At 30.6% G+C, this 15,514-nt stretch overlaps 1 protein-coding gene across 4 annotated transcripts in view; it reads right to left on the bottom strand.

The window, feature by feature from the left end:
• LOC107457412 (uncharacterized protein CG3556) overlaps nt 1-15,514 on the bottom strand; it is a 142,454-nt gene that overhangs the window by 122,702 nt on the left and 4,238 nt on the right. For all 4 annotated transcript variants that reach the window (XM_071187100.1, XM_071187098.1, XM_043054443.2 and 1 more), the window contains exons 3-5: nt 13,301-13,502; nt 3,313-3,432; nt 924-1,143 (exon numbers count right to left, since the gene is read on the bottom strand). In XM_071187100.1, the coding sequence (XP_071043201.1) occupies nt 924-1,143; nt 3,313-3,432; nt 13,301-13,502 (542 nt within the window). The remainder of the gene's footprint in view (nt 1-923; nt 1,144-3,312; nt 3,433-13,300; nt 13,503-15,514) is intronic.

Here is a 15,514-nt window from a genome sequence, read left to right as displayed (position 1 = left end):
TTATCTAAACTCAAAATTTCAATACAATACAATAAGAATATTATTTGGTGGTACGTTTCTTTAATGGAACTGCTACGTATTTTAAAAACATAAAATTTTAGAAAACTCATACGTTTTTAGTGGGCATCCCATGTCAACCAGTTAAGTGCGTATGAGGTGTATACCAATGAAATTTCAATATACACGTCGGACCAAAATCTTTATTGCAGTGCGTATGAGATGGATACTCGGCGTGTGAAATTAAAACTTATCTTTAATTATCGAAACTCAAAATTTAGTAAAATACAATAAGAATCTTGTGGGGGATTTCGCCTCGCCTTCCTGAAAGCATTTAGTTTGAAAAAGTGTTTGCAACTGTTTGTCATGGAGAAATAAATCATGATACATCTGTGGGTGAAAACTGGACCGAAAAGAGGAAAAGCTCGTAGTAAAATCATTTCAGTTTTAACTTGTTTTCGCTAAATCTATTCTCTTCTTCAAACTATTTTATCAATATCTACTCCTTCTAAGGAAAATAGCAGTTTGAAATATATGCTTTAATTGTAAAAAAAATCTCGGTAGTAACAGAAATTTAATGTTTCTAGAAGAAAAAAAATTCTAGAATGAAAAGTCTTTCGTACCAGTTTTAGCTCTATTTTCGTCTTGGTATATATAGGTTTTAAGCCACAGATGTATCATTCAATAGTAGTAGAATATATCTGACAAAAACTATCAGCCATGGTTATATTTACGTCATATTACTCCTTGGCTCATAACGGTTTGTTTCAGGAATGCTTTACTTTTAAATGTTTGGACAAGAAATCTAAAACTTCAGCTCAACAAGATGAAATTTGAAAATAAAAAATACATTGTTATCAATTTGGAATGGCTTCGTTATTTTTGATTTTGAGGGAAAGGTTTAAAAAATTGATTTTAACTATTACTTCAGTAGAGCAATCGAAGTTTTAAGCTCTGTTTGTTTCGCCATTAGTTCTTCTTCATAGATTGTGCCGTCGAATTTGACTCCTCCTGATAAAAATAGAGAAGATAGAACTCGTGGAGTATTCTCATGCCATCCCCAGGAAGAAGAACGCTTGCTTTTCATCCACTCTATTTCTTTTGAACGCGTCTCCGTAACACCTTTAATGCTTAATATGCCTGTTTCTGTAAGTAAAAATAAATGGATTAATATACATAGATATAGAAATGTTATAAGTAATTAAGATAATCAAAATAAAATAAAAATTGTAATAAAAATGTTTATAATATATTATTGTAATGTATGTAAAGCAATTGCAATTATAGACCATTACCGTCTAGGTAAACCATTTGCATATGGTTTACATCGCGTTAATGCCGATAATGCTAAGTTTAGTTTTTAGAAATACACAGAAATACCATTTTGCATCTCACAAATAGCGTAAGAACATTAATTTTAGCATTGTATTTTAAAATGGAGACAAAAGAATGTCTAAAAGTATAAAACTCACGAGATAGTTCCCCTCAAAGAAGATTTAGCTTCCAATCCTTACGAAGATTTGGCATGTTGGTAGGTTAAAAAAATCCATAAAAATATTGTCAAGGCTACAGTAATGCACGGGCGGAACATGTTGAACTATTTCTGAAGCATTCATATGCATTACTAGAGAAAATAGGTATAAACTGCTACAATTTTAATCTGTTCTCTCCATTTTATTTCGAGTAAGCCAAGCCCGACAAGGATCAAATCTCTCAAGTCATATATTTTATGTTCTTTCACAAAGATTTCAATTTTTTCACCATATATTTCTTATTTAACACATATATATTATGTGGCACGAAGCCACGTAGAACATAAACTAAGTACACTAAGTAGTCAGGTACACAAAACAAAATTATACCACGGTTACAATAATATACATCAAGCTAAGAACGTAGCAGAGAAAAAAGAATGTTCAACAATTTTTAGACGCGATACGGCACTGTATTTAATTAATTTCCCGTTAATCAACATTCTAAGTTATGTGGAGAAATTTTGCACGCATTTAACACGCCATCTTAATTATAAACAATCAGCTGACTCTTAAGTCATAAGTCGAGTATCTGTCTATCAGTGATCGTCTTCTTCTCGAGTTGCAAGTACCCAGTTGTAAAATTGTAGTTAATCATCTCCAATAGTTTACAAGGTCTATCGAAAAACAGATGATATTGAACACCTTTTGAATTATTTATTTGCAAAGTTGGGCAAAAGAGCTTTAAATCAAATTTGCGAAAGTAAAAGTAACATTTAAAAACATAAATTTTGCCACCATTTGAGAAACAAAATTTTAATATATAGAAGAGCAAGTTTGCGTTCTTGAAAATGAAGACCCTCAAAAATCTAAGCTTTCTGCGGAATATTGTTTCCAGTGGTAGGTAATCGAAGTTAAAATTGTAAAACGGTGGCCATAGTCTGGAGAAAATTTTTTAAAGTGATGACAACTGTTTTACTAGGTTTTAGAGACTCTAATTTCTCGTGAATTCTAGGAATTCAGTTGTACTACAAATATTTAATTTTCAATATTTTTGATTGATAATAATCGGTTATGTTGTTGTTGTTTCTATTGCCACTTGCCACACGGGCAAGCCTGCTTGGAGAAACCGAGAAAATTTAAGACAGAGTGTGCGTTTCTCGTTTTGCAGTGGCGCCATCTGTGGTCAAGAATCCGACTTCTGCCACACCATACGTCACACCTGTTTATAAGACAGACCCATTCATACATCCATCCATTCATCCACAGATCGTAATTTTGACCTGAAAAAGAGAACAAACAATCTCCAATCCATTACCCCCAGAGATGTTGATTTGTTATGGGAACATGGAGGACTTTGCGACTTGACAGAATTTTTTATGTGCATCAGTCACCAACTACACGGGGAGTCTTCGGCCGGCGGGGTTCGAACCCACGAACTCTCTGACATGGGCCAGCGCCCAACCGATCAGGCTATCCCAGCCACATAATCAGTTATAATACGTTGTTTCTTCAATCTTTTACAACGAATTTTTTAAAAAATTTTATTGAAAGTAGCTGATTTAAAAACAGATTTTTTAAACTCTTAGAAGAACTGATGCAACGAACTAATAATTTAATTGACAACTAATATACCATATGCTTCTATTTTTTTATACTGGTGATAATAATTCTTTAAATACTATTTTTTTAAAATATCAGTACGCTATCATTGCTTGGAGCACAGAGGAAAATATTTATTGAAACTTTGGAAATTCTATAAAAGTGTATGCATGTGTACAGTATATGCATAGTCTATTCTTTTTAAGTCCACATGGTACACAAAGTGTTCAGAAATACTTACCGCATCCAACTTCGTCTGCCCCATTTTCGCAGTCTTTAACTCCGTCGCATATTTCATTCTTAGGAATGCAAGAATGATTAGAACAGTGAAAACTGTTGTTTTGTAAGCATTCAATATCTCCTGTAAAAAAAAGAATAAAATATTATTTTACTAAAATATATGCACGCAGAAAAATTGTTAAATCCAACAGTTTTTACTCCCACTTGAATCTGATATCTTAACTCTTCTTTTGTTGCAAATCAATTCAATTATAATTTTTAAAAACATTTTTGACCATCTCTACCGAATATCAAAGTGAAATCCTCAATTTTAAAGTTTTCACATTGGCTTTGATCTAGAGACATATATTTTACTCTTTGCGAATATAACCAGTGTCTCAAAATTACTCAGCTTCCCCACTCACCACACACTTCCCATCACCGTTGCCATGGTTTTGGCACCGTTACCATGGTTTCAACATGTCAAGAAACGTACTGGCAAGAGGAAAATTTACGGAAACCATGGTAACGAAGAGAGAAAATCGAGTAACCTAGAGACGCATATTTTATTTCCAAAGACTATAAAAGCAGATACAATGTTAGTCAAAAGGAAATTTTTGGATTTCGCCGATTCTCTCCAGAATTACTCTATTGATTTAAGTGATATTTGACACAAAAATAGTAACTAAGTAATTATTCACAAACTTGGTTTTGTGTAACAATTTTAGGAGATGGAAGGTGTGAAACAGTTGTTTCAGAAGGGAACAACAAAATCGATTAAAAGGGTGTGTGATTCCCTAAAATCATCCTTAATTTAGAAAAATCATAATGTGATTTCCCTAGGGCGTTCTGCGTTTGTTCTTTCTATTACAGTTGTTTATCGCTTGTTTTATTTGAGATAACGATATCGAATAACGAATCGAAGTATTGTCGGTACATTCCTATTTATTATTGATGTGATAATTGCTTGTTTACTCAAAATTTTGTCTAAATTATGATCGCGTCAAATTGACGCATATCCGTAGAGATAGGTATACCACATAGAGAATTTCAATATTTAAACGCTATTGAAGGAAATAATCTTCAATATATATTTACTTCGATCAATGGTTAAAAGTCATTACAAGAGATAAAATAAAAATTCAAACGGGTTTTATAATTTTCCTTACAAAACTCGAAATGACTCAAAATGACGTGTCCCGTAAACCTAGTGTTAAGAGGCGTTGTTATTTGCGCTCCCCAGAACAACTATGTTAGGATTGAGATATCGCGATATGACTGTCTCAAAAATCCAGTCAATATCTTGGCTTTCTATAGAGTCTTCGATCTACTGAGCACTAGGTGGAAAAGTGTTTGCACTTGTGAAATAAAAACTGAACTAACTATAAAGGCAAATATCAAGGCCCTAAGACACACTGTTAGAAATTTCTCGGAAGAAATGGTTAAATAACAATTGATTGCATGGCTATTTTACCATATTTAATCAACACAGCCAAATAACCATAAATGAAATGGTAATCAAACTGTTAAGTTTGAGAAAAACTGTTTATTAACTGCTTTCACCTAATACGGTTAAACAACCAGAATTTTATAGCACCAACTCGAACCACATAAGGAAGCTACTTAGCTCTTCGCTACTGCGTACATATCATAGCCGAGCGGACTCATCTGTCAATCTCATGACCATCAGAACTGGAGTTCGAGTCCTAGTGTTGACACTACACAATATTTTCTCCATTCCGTTCAACACGTGAAGAATTCCCAGTGTCCGGCACTCTCCAATGACCATTAACTTAAGAAAAGCCGAGCTTCTATGTCTAGTTAAAAAATTATTACGTTTTTAAAAAATGCTAGTTGTAAATGGTTAAAAAACTGTATAGTTTTGTATTCATGGTTTTATAACGATATTTTTGTAAATGGATGTAATACCATAAAGGAAAAAAAATTTTCTTTTCCGTAAACTTTATGGTTAATCGGATGGGCAGGCAGCTGCCAGTTATATTACCGTAATTTTAGAAGGAAAATTTTAACAGTGCATGGAAGGGTGTGCGGACAAGAAACCTACCTTGATTTTCCAGATTAAAATCAATTTCCAAGTGTTTTATAACTCAATTTTCTATTTACTTTTGCTTCATCCAACACAGGTACGGCCTAGGGGCTCTCCCCATATCTGTATCACAACATTTCTTCGGTTTCTCAGTATTTCACTATGAGCTCTTCTTTATTGTAGAACCAAAACGAAAACACGTTTATTTACATGGAATTTTTTTTGCCTTTTTCATTTTGTCCAACTTTATTCAGTGGAGATGAGTAGAATGCATCCCCCCCCCAATTAGATCCCGATTATGTGCAACAAATATGCTAAATATTTATTAAAAGCATCGTTTTGGAATATATTCTTTACTTGTTTAGCATCCGAATAAAATCTAATGCGCTTTAAAATCGTACATTTGCTAATTTTTTTTTGTCAGCATATTTATCGCAAAAAAATTGTATATAAAATTAGTTTATNCACTACAGAATATTTTCTCCATTCCGTTCAACACGTGAAGAATTCCCAGTGTCCGGCACTCTCCAATGACCATTAACTTAAGAAAAGCCGAGCTTCTATGTCTAGTTAAAAAATTATTACGTTTTTAAAAAATGCTAGTTGTAAATGGTTAAAAACTGTATAGTTTTGTATACATGGTTTTATAACGATATTTTTGTAAATAGATATAATACCATAAAGGAAAAAAAATTTCTTTTATTATATTACCGTAATTTTAGAAGGAAAATTTTAACAGTGCGTGGAAGGGTGTGCGGACAAGAAGCCTTCCTTGATTTCCAGATTAAAATCAATTTCCAAATGTTTTATAACTCAATTTTCTATTTACTTTTACTTCATCCAACACAGGTACGGACTAGGGGCTCTCCCCATATCTGTATCACAACATTTCTTCGGTTTCTCAGTATTTCACTATGAGCTCTTCTTTATTGTAGAACCAAAACGAAAACACGTTTATTTACATGGAATTATTTTTTCCTTTTTCATTTTGTCCAACTTTATTCAGTGGAGATGAGTGGAATGCATCCCCCCCCCAATTTTATCCCGATTATGTGTAACAAATATGCTAGATATTTATTAAAAGCATCGTTTTGGAATATATTCTTTGCTTGTTTAGCATCCGAATAAAATCTAATGCGCTTTAAAATCGTACATTTGCTAATTTTTTTTTGTCAGCATATTTATCGCAAAAAAATTGTATATAAAATTAGTTTATTTTTCGTAATTTCGTTATATTTCTACAAGATTAAAAGAAATTATGTTCTTAACAGATCCGTTACGATAAAAAATAATTTTAATAGCATAAATTTAAATTTTAAATTTTCATACGGCCCCCGAAGACAAAAAATGTTAATGCAATAATATAATACAATAGTTCCTTGTAAAAAAATGAAAAAAATTTTAAAAAACACTTCATTCTAATTTAAAAAGTATCCGAGATATCGATATTTGAAGTTTGTATCCGATATGAGTGTGATATTTGCTTGTTCACAGTTCTATTTGATCAAGAAAAGAGTTTATTGCACGTACTCTAATATTTAAGTTTTTAATCGCTATGTCAGAGCAATTTAAATAATCACCAAAATTAATTGATAGTATTAAAACTATTTGTAGTTTTAATATCGATGTTGTGGAAATATGGGCCTTACTGACTATTGAAAGGAATATATATATATATGTACCGAAGAAATTTTCTTGATGATAGTAAATATTGACTATGAGTTAGCCGCGAGAATTAGCATCACGTAAAGTGATGTTAAATGTAGTTAATCTATTCGAATTCCGCACTAGGCTCGCACTGCCCACAGTGCTAATGTAAAATATTCTCAGTGGTAGAGGATCATGGTTTAGAATTCTCTTGCCGTCAGACTTACTGTGGGAGATTTTCGTGATTTTCTACTCCATATAACGCAAATGGGGTTTATTTNAACTAGCATCACGGCAAGTGATGTTAAATGTAGTTAATCTATTCCAATTCCGCACCAGGCTCGCACTGCCCACAGTGCTAATGTAAAATATTCTCAGTGGTAGAGGATCATGGTTTAGAATTCTCTTGCCGTCAGACTTACTGTGGGAGGTTTTCGTGATTTTCTACTCCATATAACGCAAATGGGGGTTAGTTTCATCAAAAAGTTTTTCATGAAAGCTAGTTTGATCCAGGAACTCCCTTGTTTTGTGTTGGGCACAAAATTGCTAGGCTACGAAGTTAACTATTAGTAGATGTAAACCCAAAATTGGCTCCTTTTGGCTTTAATGATTTTCCAAATTTAAAATTTTCTGGCCATGCTGAAGACCTAAATTCATATTTTACTGAACAGGTAGCGTTGGGTCGAAATGACCATATAATTGAGGGTTTTTCTATAGGTTTGCTCCGACAAATTAAAACACTTTTGGTTTCAGCAGAACCCAAAACCCCAATTGAATAGATCACTGTTTCTAAGATAATTCATAATGCCTTTATTGTTTTACCCCAAACTGAAACTAAACAAAAACTGCCGAAATTCAAATTTAATGGGTATAGACAACTAGGCTGGACACAAAGGCGGCCATTCATTAATAAACCAGTTAGTCCTAATAATCCTAGACAAAAATTTTCCCAACCAAGGCAAAATTTTAACCAACAATCCCAATTTAGACACAGAGTTCAGAAAGAAAGTGAAAAATTTCTTACAAATAAACAACAAAGAAGTCATTTCGTCAGGCTTTCCCGGAGTTGCCTCCTAAGCCATATAAATACTGTGATAAAGTTGGAATAACTAATACTTATAATTCGAGCCAAAATTGTATAAACAAACATAATATTTTACGGCTGAGAATCTAACTCAGTCTAAACAAGAAAGTGACCAACAACAAAATTGTCAATTAATAGTATCCGGATACACACAAAATAAAAATGAAAACAATAAAAGTGACAAATACCCGATTATGACTAATAAAACTATCCTGTTAAACATCATCCCGGCTAAGCTTTTTGAAAAACTTAATGTCCAAAAAGAAAGAAAAAACTTTGTTAATGTAAAACAAACAAAAGGTATTCTGCAACTTCAAAAATTGGAAATTGGAATTAAACTTTAAAAATTGGAAATATAGCTAGGTCAGTGGAATTTTATGTTTTAAATACTGATCCACCTTATGCCATATTGGGTTTAAAGGAATGTAATGGGTTTAAATTTGTGATCGATTGTGTTAAACGAGTTGTAATGCAAAATCGGAGAAAACTGATCACTTTTTCGGATTATAAAAGCAATTTGTCTTAGCACATTTCTCCTGAAATCCAGGTTAATGATTGCAATAAAAATACAAATAGAGAAAATAAAGCTAAGAATAAAAATAAGGAAAGTAGAAATAAATAAAAAAAAATGTTAAATCAAATAATAATAAACCAAATGTAGAAATTGCAAAAGAAAAGAAAATTTTGGACATGAGAATAAACAAAAATAAAAATGTTAACAAAGTGAAGTTAAAGAAAAATGAAGCAAAAAATAGACTTAAAAGTAAAGATTTAAATGGCAAAACTGAAAATAATTTTGAATTTTCAAATATTCTTCAGACTAAATATGATAATGGTGGCCAACATTGTCAAAATCATGTTGACGGAATTATGCAAATTCAAGATGATGAAAAAAATTTCCAACTTCAGGAAATTTTAGAAGATTTTTCAGATATTTTTGCTAAAGATAAATATGATGTAGGGACAATAAGAATTGAACCTCAAAGGGTAAGATTAACATCAGACTTACCAGTATCCTTACGAGCATACAAAACTTCCCCAAAACAACAAGAGGAAATAGATAAACAAATTGAAGAATTGTTAAAGCATAATATAATTAAAGAAAGCTCTTCTCCCTATTCTGCTCCAGTAACTCTAGCTTATAAAAAAGATGAAAATAAAAAAAGTAGATTGTGTATAGACTTCAGAAAATTAAATCAAATTACTAAATCGGATGCAGAACCATTACCTCTTATAGAAACTCTTATAGATAAATTAGGGAACAGTGTTTATTTTAGTAGGCTAGATATGGTAAGTGGTTATTGGCAAATTCCAATCAACCCTGAGGACACTGAAAAACTTGCTTTTGTCACCAATAGTGGGTTATACGAATGGTTAAGATTGCCATTTGGGTGGAAGAACGCCCCTAGTATTTTTCAAAGAACAATACGTAGAATACTCACTAAACATAAAGTTTCATTTGCAGCTAATTATTTTGATGATATCATAATTTATTCTAATAGTTTTGAAGAACATTTAAATCATCTAAAGGANATATATATATATATATATATATATATATATATATTGGGATACAAATTCACTCTAGAAAGCAAATTATATTTTTAATACAAAGATTTTCTATTAAGAGAAGTCATTTTTAAAAAATAAATAATGTTATTTAAAATAAGATTTCCCTTTAAAAAGAATACGTATGTTTATGAAAACAAGAAATTCCTTTAAAAATACTTTTTTTTACAGAAACTAACATTTATTTTTAAAAAGTTCAATATTGCTTCTAAAATAAAATTTATAGAAAAATGTGCATAAATTTTTGATTGTTAAAAAGATAATTCTGCTAGTTCTTGTACTCTCATTTTTCCAAAAACCTTCCACAGTTCTAAGTTAAATGGTTCATGACTAAAAAACAGAGTTGGCCGTCGATTACAGTAATTGATTACAACTGTAACTGATTACAGATAATTACAACTATGTAATGAATTACTTGTAATCACTATTACAAGTAATCGCGATTACAAGTAATCAAATTTTTGATTACATCAGAGAAGAGCGAAAATGTAATCGATTACTACTTGTAATCATGATTAAAAATTTTGATTACAACTGTAATCATGATTAGAATACTAATTACAGTAATCAATTGCTTGTAATCGTGATTACAATACTAATTACAGTAATCAATTACTTGTAATCGTGATTACAATATTAATTACAGTAATCAATTACTTGTAATCATGATTACAAACATTCATAATTTTGATTACAGCTATAATCGTGATTACATAACCAATTATTGTAATCAATTACTTAGAATCACGGTCACTTGTAATCGTGATTAAAAGTAATCGTAATATATGATTACATGTAATTATGATTACATATAATTTAAATACTCGATTACAAGACTATTGTATTTTTATAAATGATTATATTTCACAGTAGAATGTATCTTGTAATGATACATTTTGTATGTATTTACATGTATTACATTTTGTACGTATTTGTATACGTACAAATGAATGTAACTAAAATGTAATGGTTTTATCTAGTGCATATGTACAGATATTTTAGTTACACACATGCATTTTATGCAAATATTTGTGCATGTAAAATGCATATCCATGTTCATGCACGCATGTATATGCAAGTACTTGTTGTTTGTACAAACATACATACATTGTCTGTACAATGTATGTCCCATGCATGAATGTACAATTTATTTATGAACAGTATAATATATGGATACAAATATGATATAGGTATATATGTAGTATATACAATATATGTATGTATACATGTACGATATAGGTATATATGTAGTATATACAATATATGTATGTATACATGTACATGATATGCATGTCCAATGTATTGATGTACATATACACAATATGTTCATTTTTAATGTATGTATCCAAATATGCAGAATACATTTGTGTACGATTGTACGTACATTGGGCGTATTTATATTTTGCATATATTCATACATACATTCGACATGCATATATTGTGCAGATGTACTTACATACATTCGACAAGCATAACGTATGTACATACACACATTTGAGATGCATGTATTGTACAGATGTACATACATATAGTGTACAGATGTACATTCATATAATGTACATATGATGCATGGAATGTATAATGTTCATATGTGTTTACATATACTGTACATATGTGCATAAATATATTGGACATAATTCTTTCGTGCAAGTTTTACATGTGTACATGCATGCTATCCCAATCTATGCATATGTGCTATGTATTTATGTCCAATAAATGTATCCACACTTGTACAATGCACGTATGATCCATGCATGCATATCCATGTGTACTGTATATATAATGACTCAAGCAAGTTAAATGACAAGATCAAACGATATTTAAATTTCGTTTTAAGGTTTAATTGTTCTATATCATTTTAAAATTCTTAGAATAAAAAATTATTTCAGATATTTTCATGAAACCTTTAACAATACAGATTTTTTTTATACCATAATACATGGTCATCATAGCAAAAGAAACGGTAAATTTTATGTGTGGATATAATATTTAGAAATTTAAAATAAGATTATTGTTTGTTTTCTAAAAAATATGGGGACGAGTTTTATATGCCTTAGAATAAATTTTAAAACAAACTTTATTAACTTTACTTATAAAATTTTTTTTAATGTATGTACAAAGTATGCGTATAATGTAATTACATATATTTAAATGCACGCATGTATTTATACATTACTTGTAATTATGTATATGTATACGTTGTATGTACATACGTACATTGTGCATATAACTATATTTTTTGTACATACATACATTACATGCGCATAAGTGCTAACAAAGTAGTTATACAAGTAGATACGTACGTTGCACATAAGTACATACGCTGCGTATATATACCATATATCTATGTACATATAAATGTACGTGCATACATGTATGCATTTTATTTGCGTAACAATGTGCATATATTGAACCTTTAAACAACATTCTTACATATTGTACGTAAATACGTACAATTTATATACATACGTGCATTGTATATACGTGCTATTATCGTAAAATTATACAATATATGTACTTAAGTACATAAAATCATGCAAACGTATAAACATTATTTTCACATACGTTCATACATATATTGTCTATGTATACAGAACATTACATTTTCGTACAAACTAACATACATGCGTACATGTATCATAAATGCATAACTATATGTACTAAGCATATACTTATTGTATAAGTATATTACAATATAACTATGTATATTGTACGTACAAGCAACATTTGTGCATACATTGCATATATATATATATATATAGGAATCTCAAATTGTAGTTTCATGCGTGCGTACATTGTATGTACATAAAAATATGTAAACCCATACATACGTACATAATGAATTTGCATATAGTATACAATCGTAATAACTTGTAATCGTATAGTTTGATTGTAAGTAATCACAATTACTTGTAATCACGAGTACATGTAATCATGATTACATGTAATCATATATTTTGATTACTTGTAATCATAATAACTCGTAATCGTTTTTATTGTGATTACTTGCAAATAATCAAAATTTTGATTACGGCTGTAATCAAAATTACAAGTAATTGATTACTGAAACCAATATTGTAATCATGATTACATCTGTAATCAACATTTTTGAAAGTTGTAATCACGATTACAAGTAATTGATTACTGTATTCATGATTGCAGCTGTAATCAAAATTGCAATCACGATTACAAGTAATTGATTACTGTAATTGTTTGTTGTAATCACGATTACAGCTGTAATCAAAATTATGTTAAATTGTAATCATGATTACAAGTAATTGATTACTATAATCGAAAAATGTAATCGATTACATTTTTGGCCAACTCTGCTAAAAATTGTAGAAAAGATTGCTAGCGAACCTCTCAAATATGAGGATGATCATCCTCTATCGATATATATTTCATTGGCAATAAACCATTGGTGATAAATCGCGCGAAGCTAGTTTACCGGGAAAGCACTTAGGAATCATAAGGGGCTTTGAGTTGAGGGGGGGGGGAGATGAAAACCGTACCCAAGGGATGAAACGACAGCTTAAAAGGAACTAAAAGAAATATTTTTAATGTAAAGAATTTTTCATATTTAAGCAGTATCAACACAATTGTGTAATTTAAACTAATTTTTGAAGTTTATATTTTAATATTCGATTAGAAAGTACAACTTACTAATTTCAAAATTCAGCTTGAAGTTTGGTCTGAAATAATATACTTCATCATCGTACACACTATATTCCAAAAGGTAATGAGCAATAAAATTAATCTGGACGTCAGTTACAGCAGTTATAGAATTGTTGATTTTATCATTCTGACAGAACGAATAAGTATCCGCTGATTGCTTGATGATGATTTCAAGTTTGTCTTCGCACTCCTGAAAAAGAAATATGAATAACAAGTTTGTTAAAATAAATTCGAAAACATAAATCAAGAGGTGAGTGGAGGAGGTATTGTCTAATGGGATATGTTATGTCAATTTTAACAAAGCTAATATTTTTTTATTAAAAATTGAAAGAATAGTTTCATTTTAAAAAGAACAATGCGCAAAAAAGCAGACCGCCCGGAATAACTTTTCATCTAGTGTTCGGATTTTTTTGTATTCTAGGACTCAATCGTAATGGCATTAGAGGTTAGACTCAAATATGTTAATTTATAAGTGCAGACGATATTTAAATTACCAAATCAGACACACAAACGTACTTTCTCTGAATAAACATACCTATTTAGATTTGAAAAGGAATTTCAAAAACATCAGATACTTAAAATTCAATTTCTCAGGAGCTATTCGATTTCAGGAACTCATCAAATTTTGTATTTTTCAATATAAAATTACATTCTTTAAAATAATACAAAGAATTTTATACTTTACAATACCCGAAAAATTATAAGAAACACTTTTATGCTAACTATCTGTAAACAATCTTACCACGCAAATGTTTTAGAAGATTTTACATGGCAAAACTATTTGCTCAATTAGAAAAATATGCTAAAAGCATTTAAGGCATTTTTACCGATGCAAAAGCTGCATCAACCAAAATAAGGGTAAGAAATTAAAAGCTTTTTTTTTCTTTTTCTATACCACTTATTTTAAAAAGTAATTCTAGCATAACTATTGCAATCCTATAGAATGATATTTAAAATGCTGGTGTTAAGGCTGGAAGAAATTAAACTTACTCTCCTTATTTTGTATGGGTAAGCCCTTAGGAAAATTTGCCATAGGTTTGCCATAAAAAAATGCCATAGGATATTCCTATGGGGTTTTGCCTATGGCAAAAGTTTTGCCATACACTTTTGCCATATACGTATGGCAAAATTTTCCAAACATGTATGGCAAAAGTGTATGGCAAATTTTTGCCATAGGCAAAACCCCATAGGAATATCTTATGGCATTTTTTTATATGGCAAAATTCTGCCATAGGCAAAACCCCATAAGAATATTCTATGGCATTTATTTGTATGGCAAAATTTTGCCATACACGTATGAAAAAACTTTGCCATAGGCAAAACCCCATAGGAGTATCCTATGGCATATTTTTATATGGCAAAATTTTGCCATAGGCAAAACCCCATAGGGATATCCTATGGCATTTTCTTATATGGCAAATTTTTGCCATAAACTAAGATGTGCTACAGTTTATGAAGAAATATTTTTCCATAGGTTAAGGTACACCTTTGCCATACAGCTATGGCAATATTTCTCGTTGATATTTTACCATACGTCAAAAAATAATTACTTACAAGAATCTTTCGCAATGGATATTCAAAATGCAAAACTTAATAATTGTATTATAAATATATATCCAGAAAGCTGTTTTTAAAATTTATTTGATAACCTTCTCCTGTTTTACTTGCAGAATCATTTTTGTTATGATGTTCTTATTCAAATAAATTTCAAACAGTTAGTACTAACCGTTAGAAAATGGGTCCGGTGGTCCGAGCGAGTGGGGAAAATATTGGTTATGTTGATTAGGAACAAAATATATTGAGTACAGGCAACCAATATTTGTTGAAACTGTAAAAAACAAGAAAATAGAAATTGAGTCTGGAGGTCGGAGCGAGTATAAAAAACGTTAATTTGGTTGATTGGTATCATAATTAGTTAGATAAGCGTCAGATATTATAGGAACCTAAAAGAAAGCAAATTTAAATAATGGTCCGATGGTCGGAGCGAGTATGAAGTTTTTTTAAATTTTGATATGTGATACTAAGCTAAAAATTAAACAGACTACTAAAACAATAAAATACTATGAAAACTCAAAAGATAAAGAGTGGGGCCGGTGGTCGAAGCGAAATTAGTTTAAAATAGACCAAACGGGACAAAAGCCGAATATGTAACGGTGCTACCAGTGGTGGCATGTGAACAAAATTTTATCTATAAAAAAGATG

The sequence above is a fragment of the Parasteatoda tepidariorum genome, chromosome 10 (assembly GCF_043381705.1).
Source record: "Parasteatoda tepidariorum isolate YZ-2023 chromosome 10, CAS_Ptep_4.0, whole genome shotgun sequence".
NCBI lineage: Eukaryota > Metazoa > Arthropoda > Arachnida > Araneae > Theridiidae > Parasteatoda > Parasteatoda tepidariorum.
Note: the sequence above shows the minus strand (reverse complement) of the source record. Positions and strands in the feature narration are given on the sequence as shown.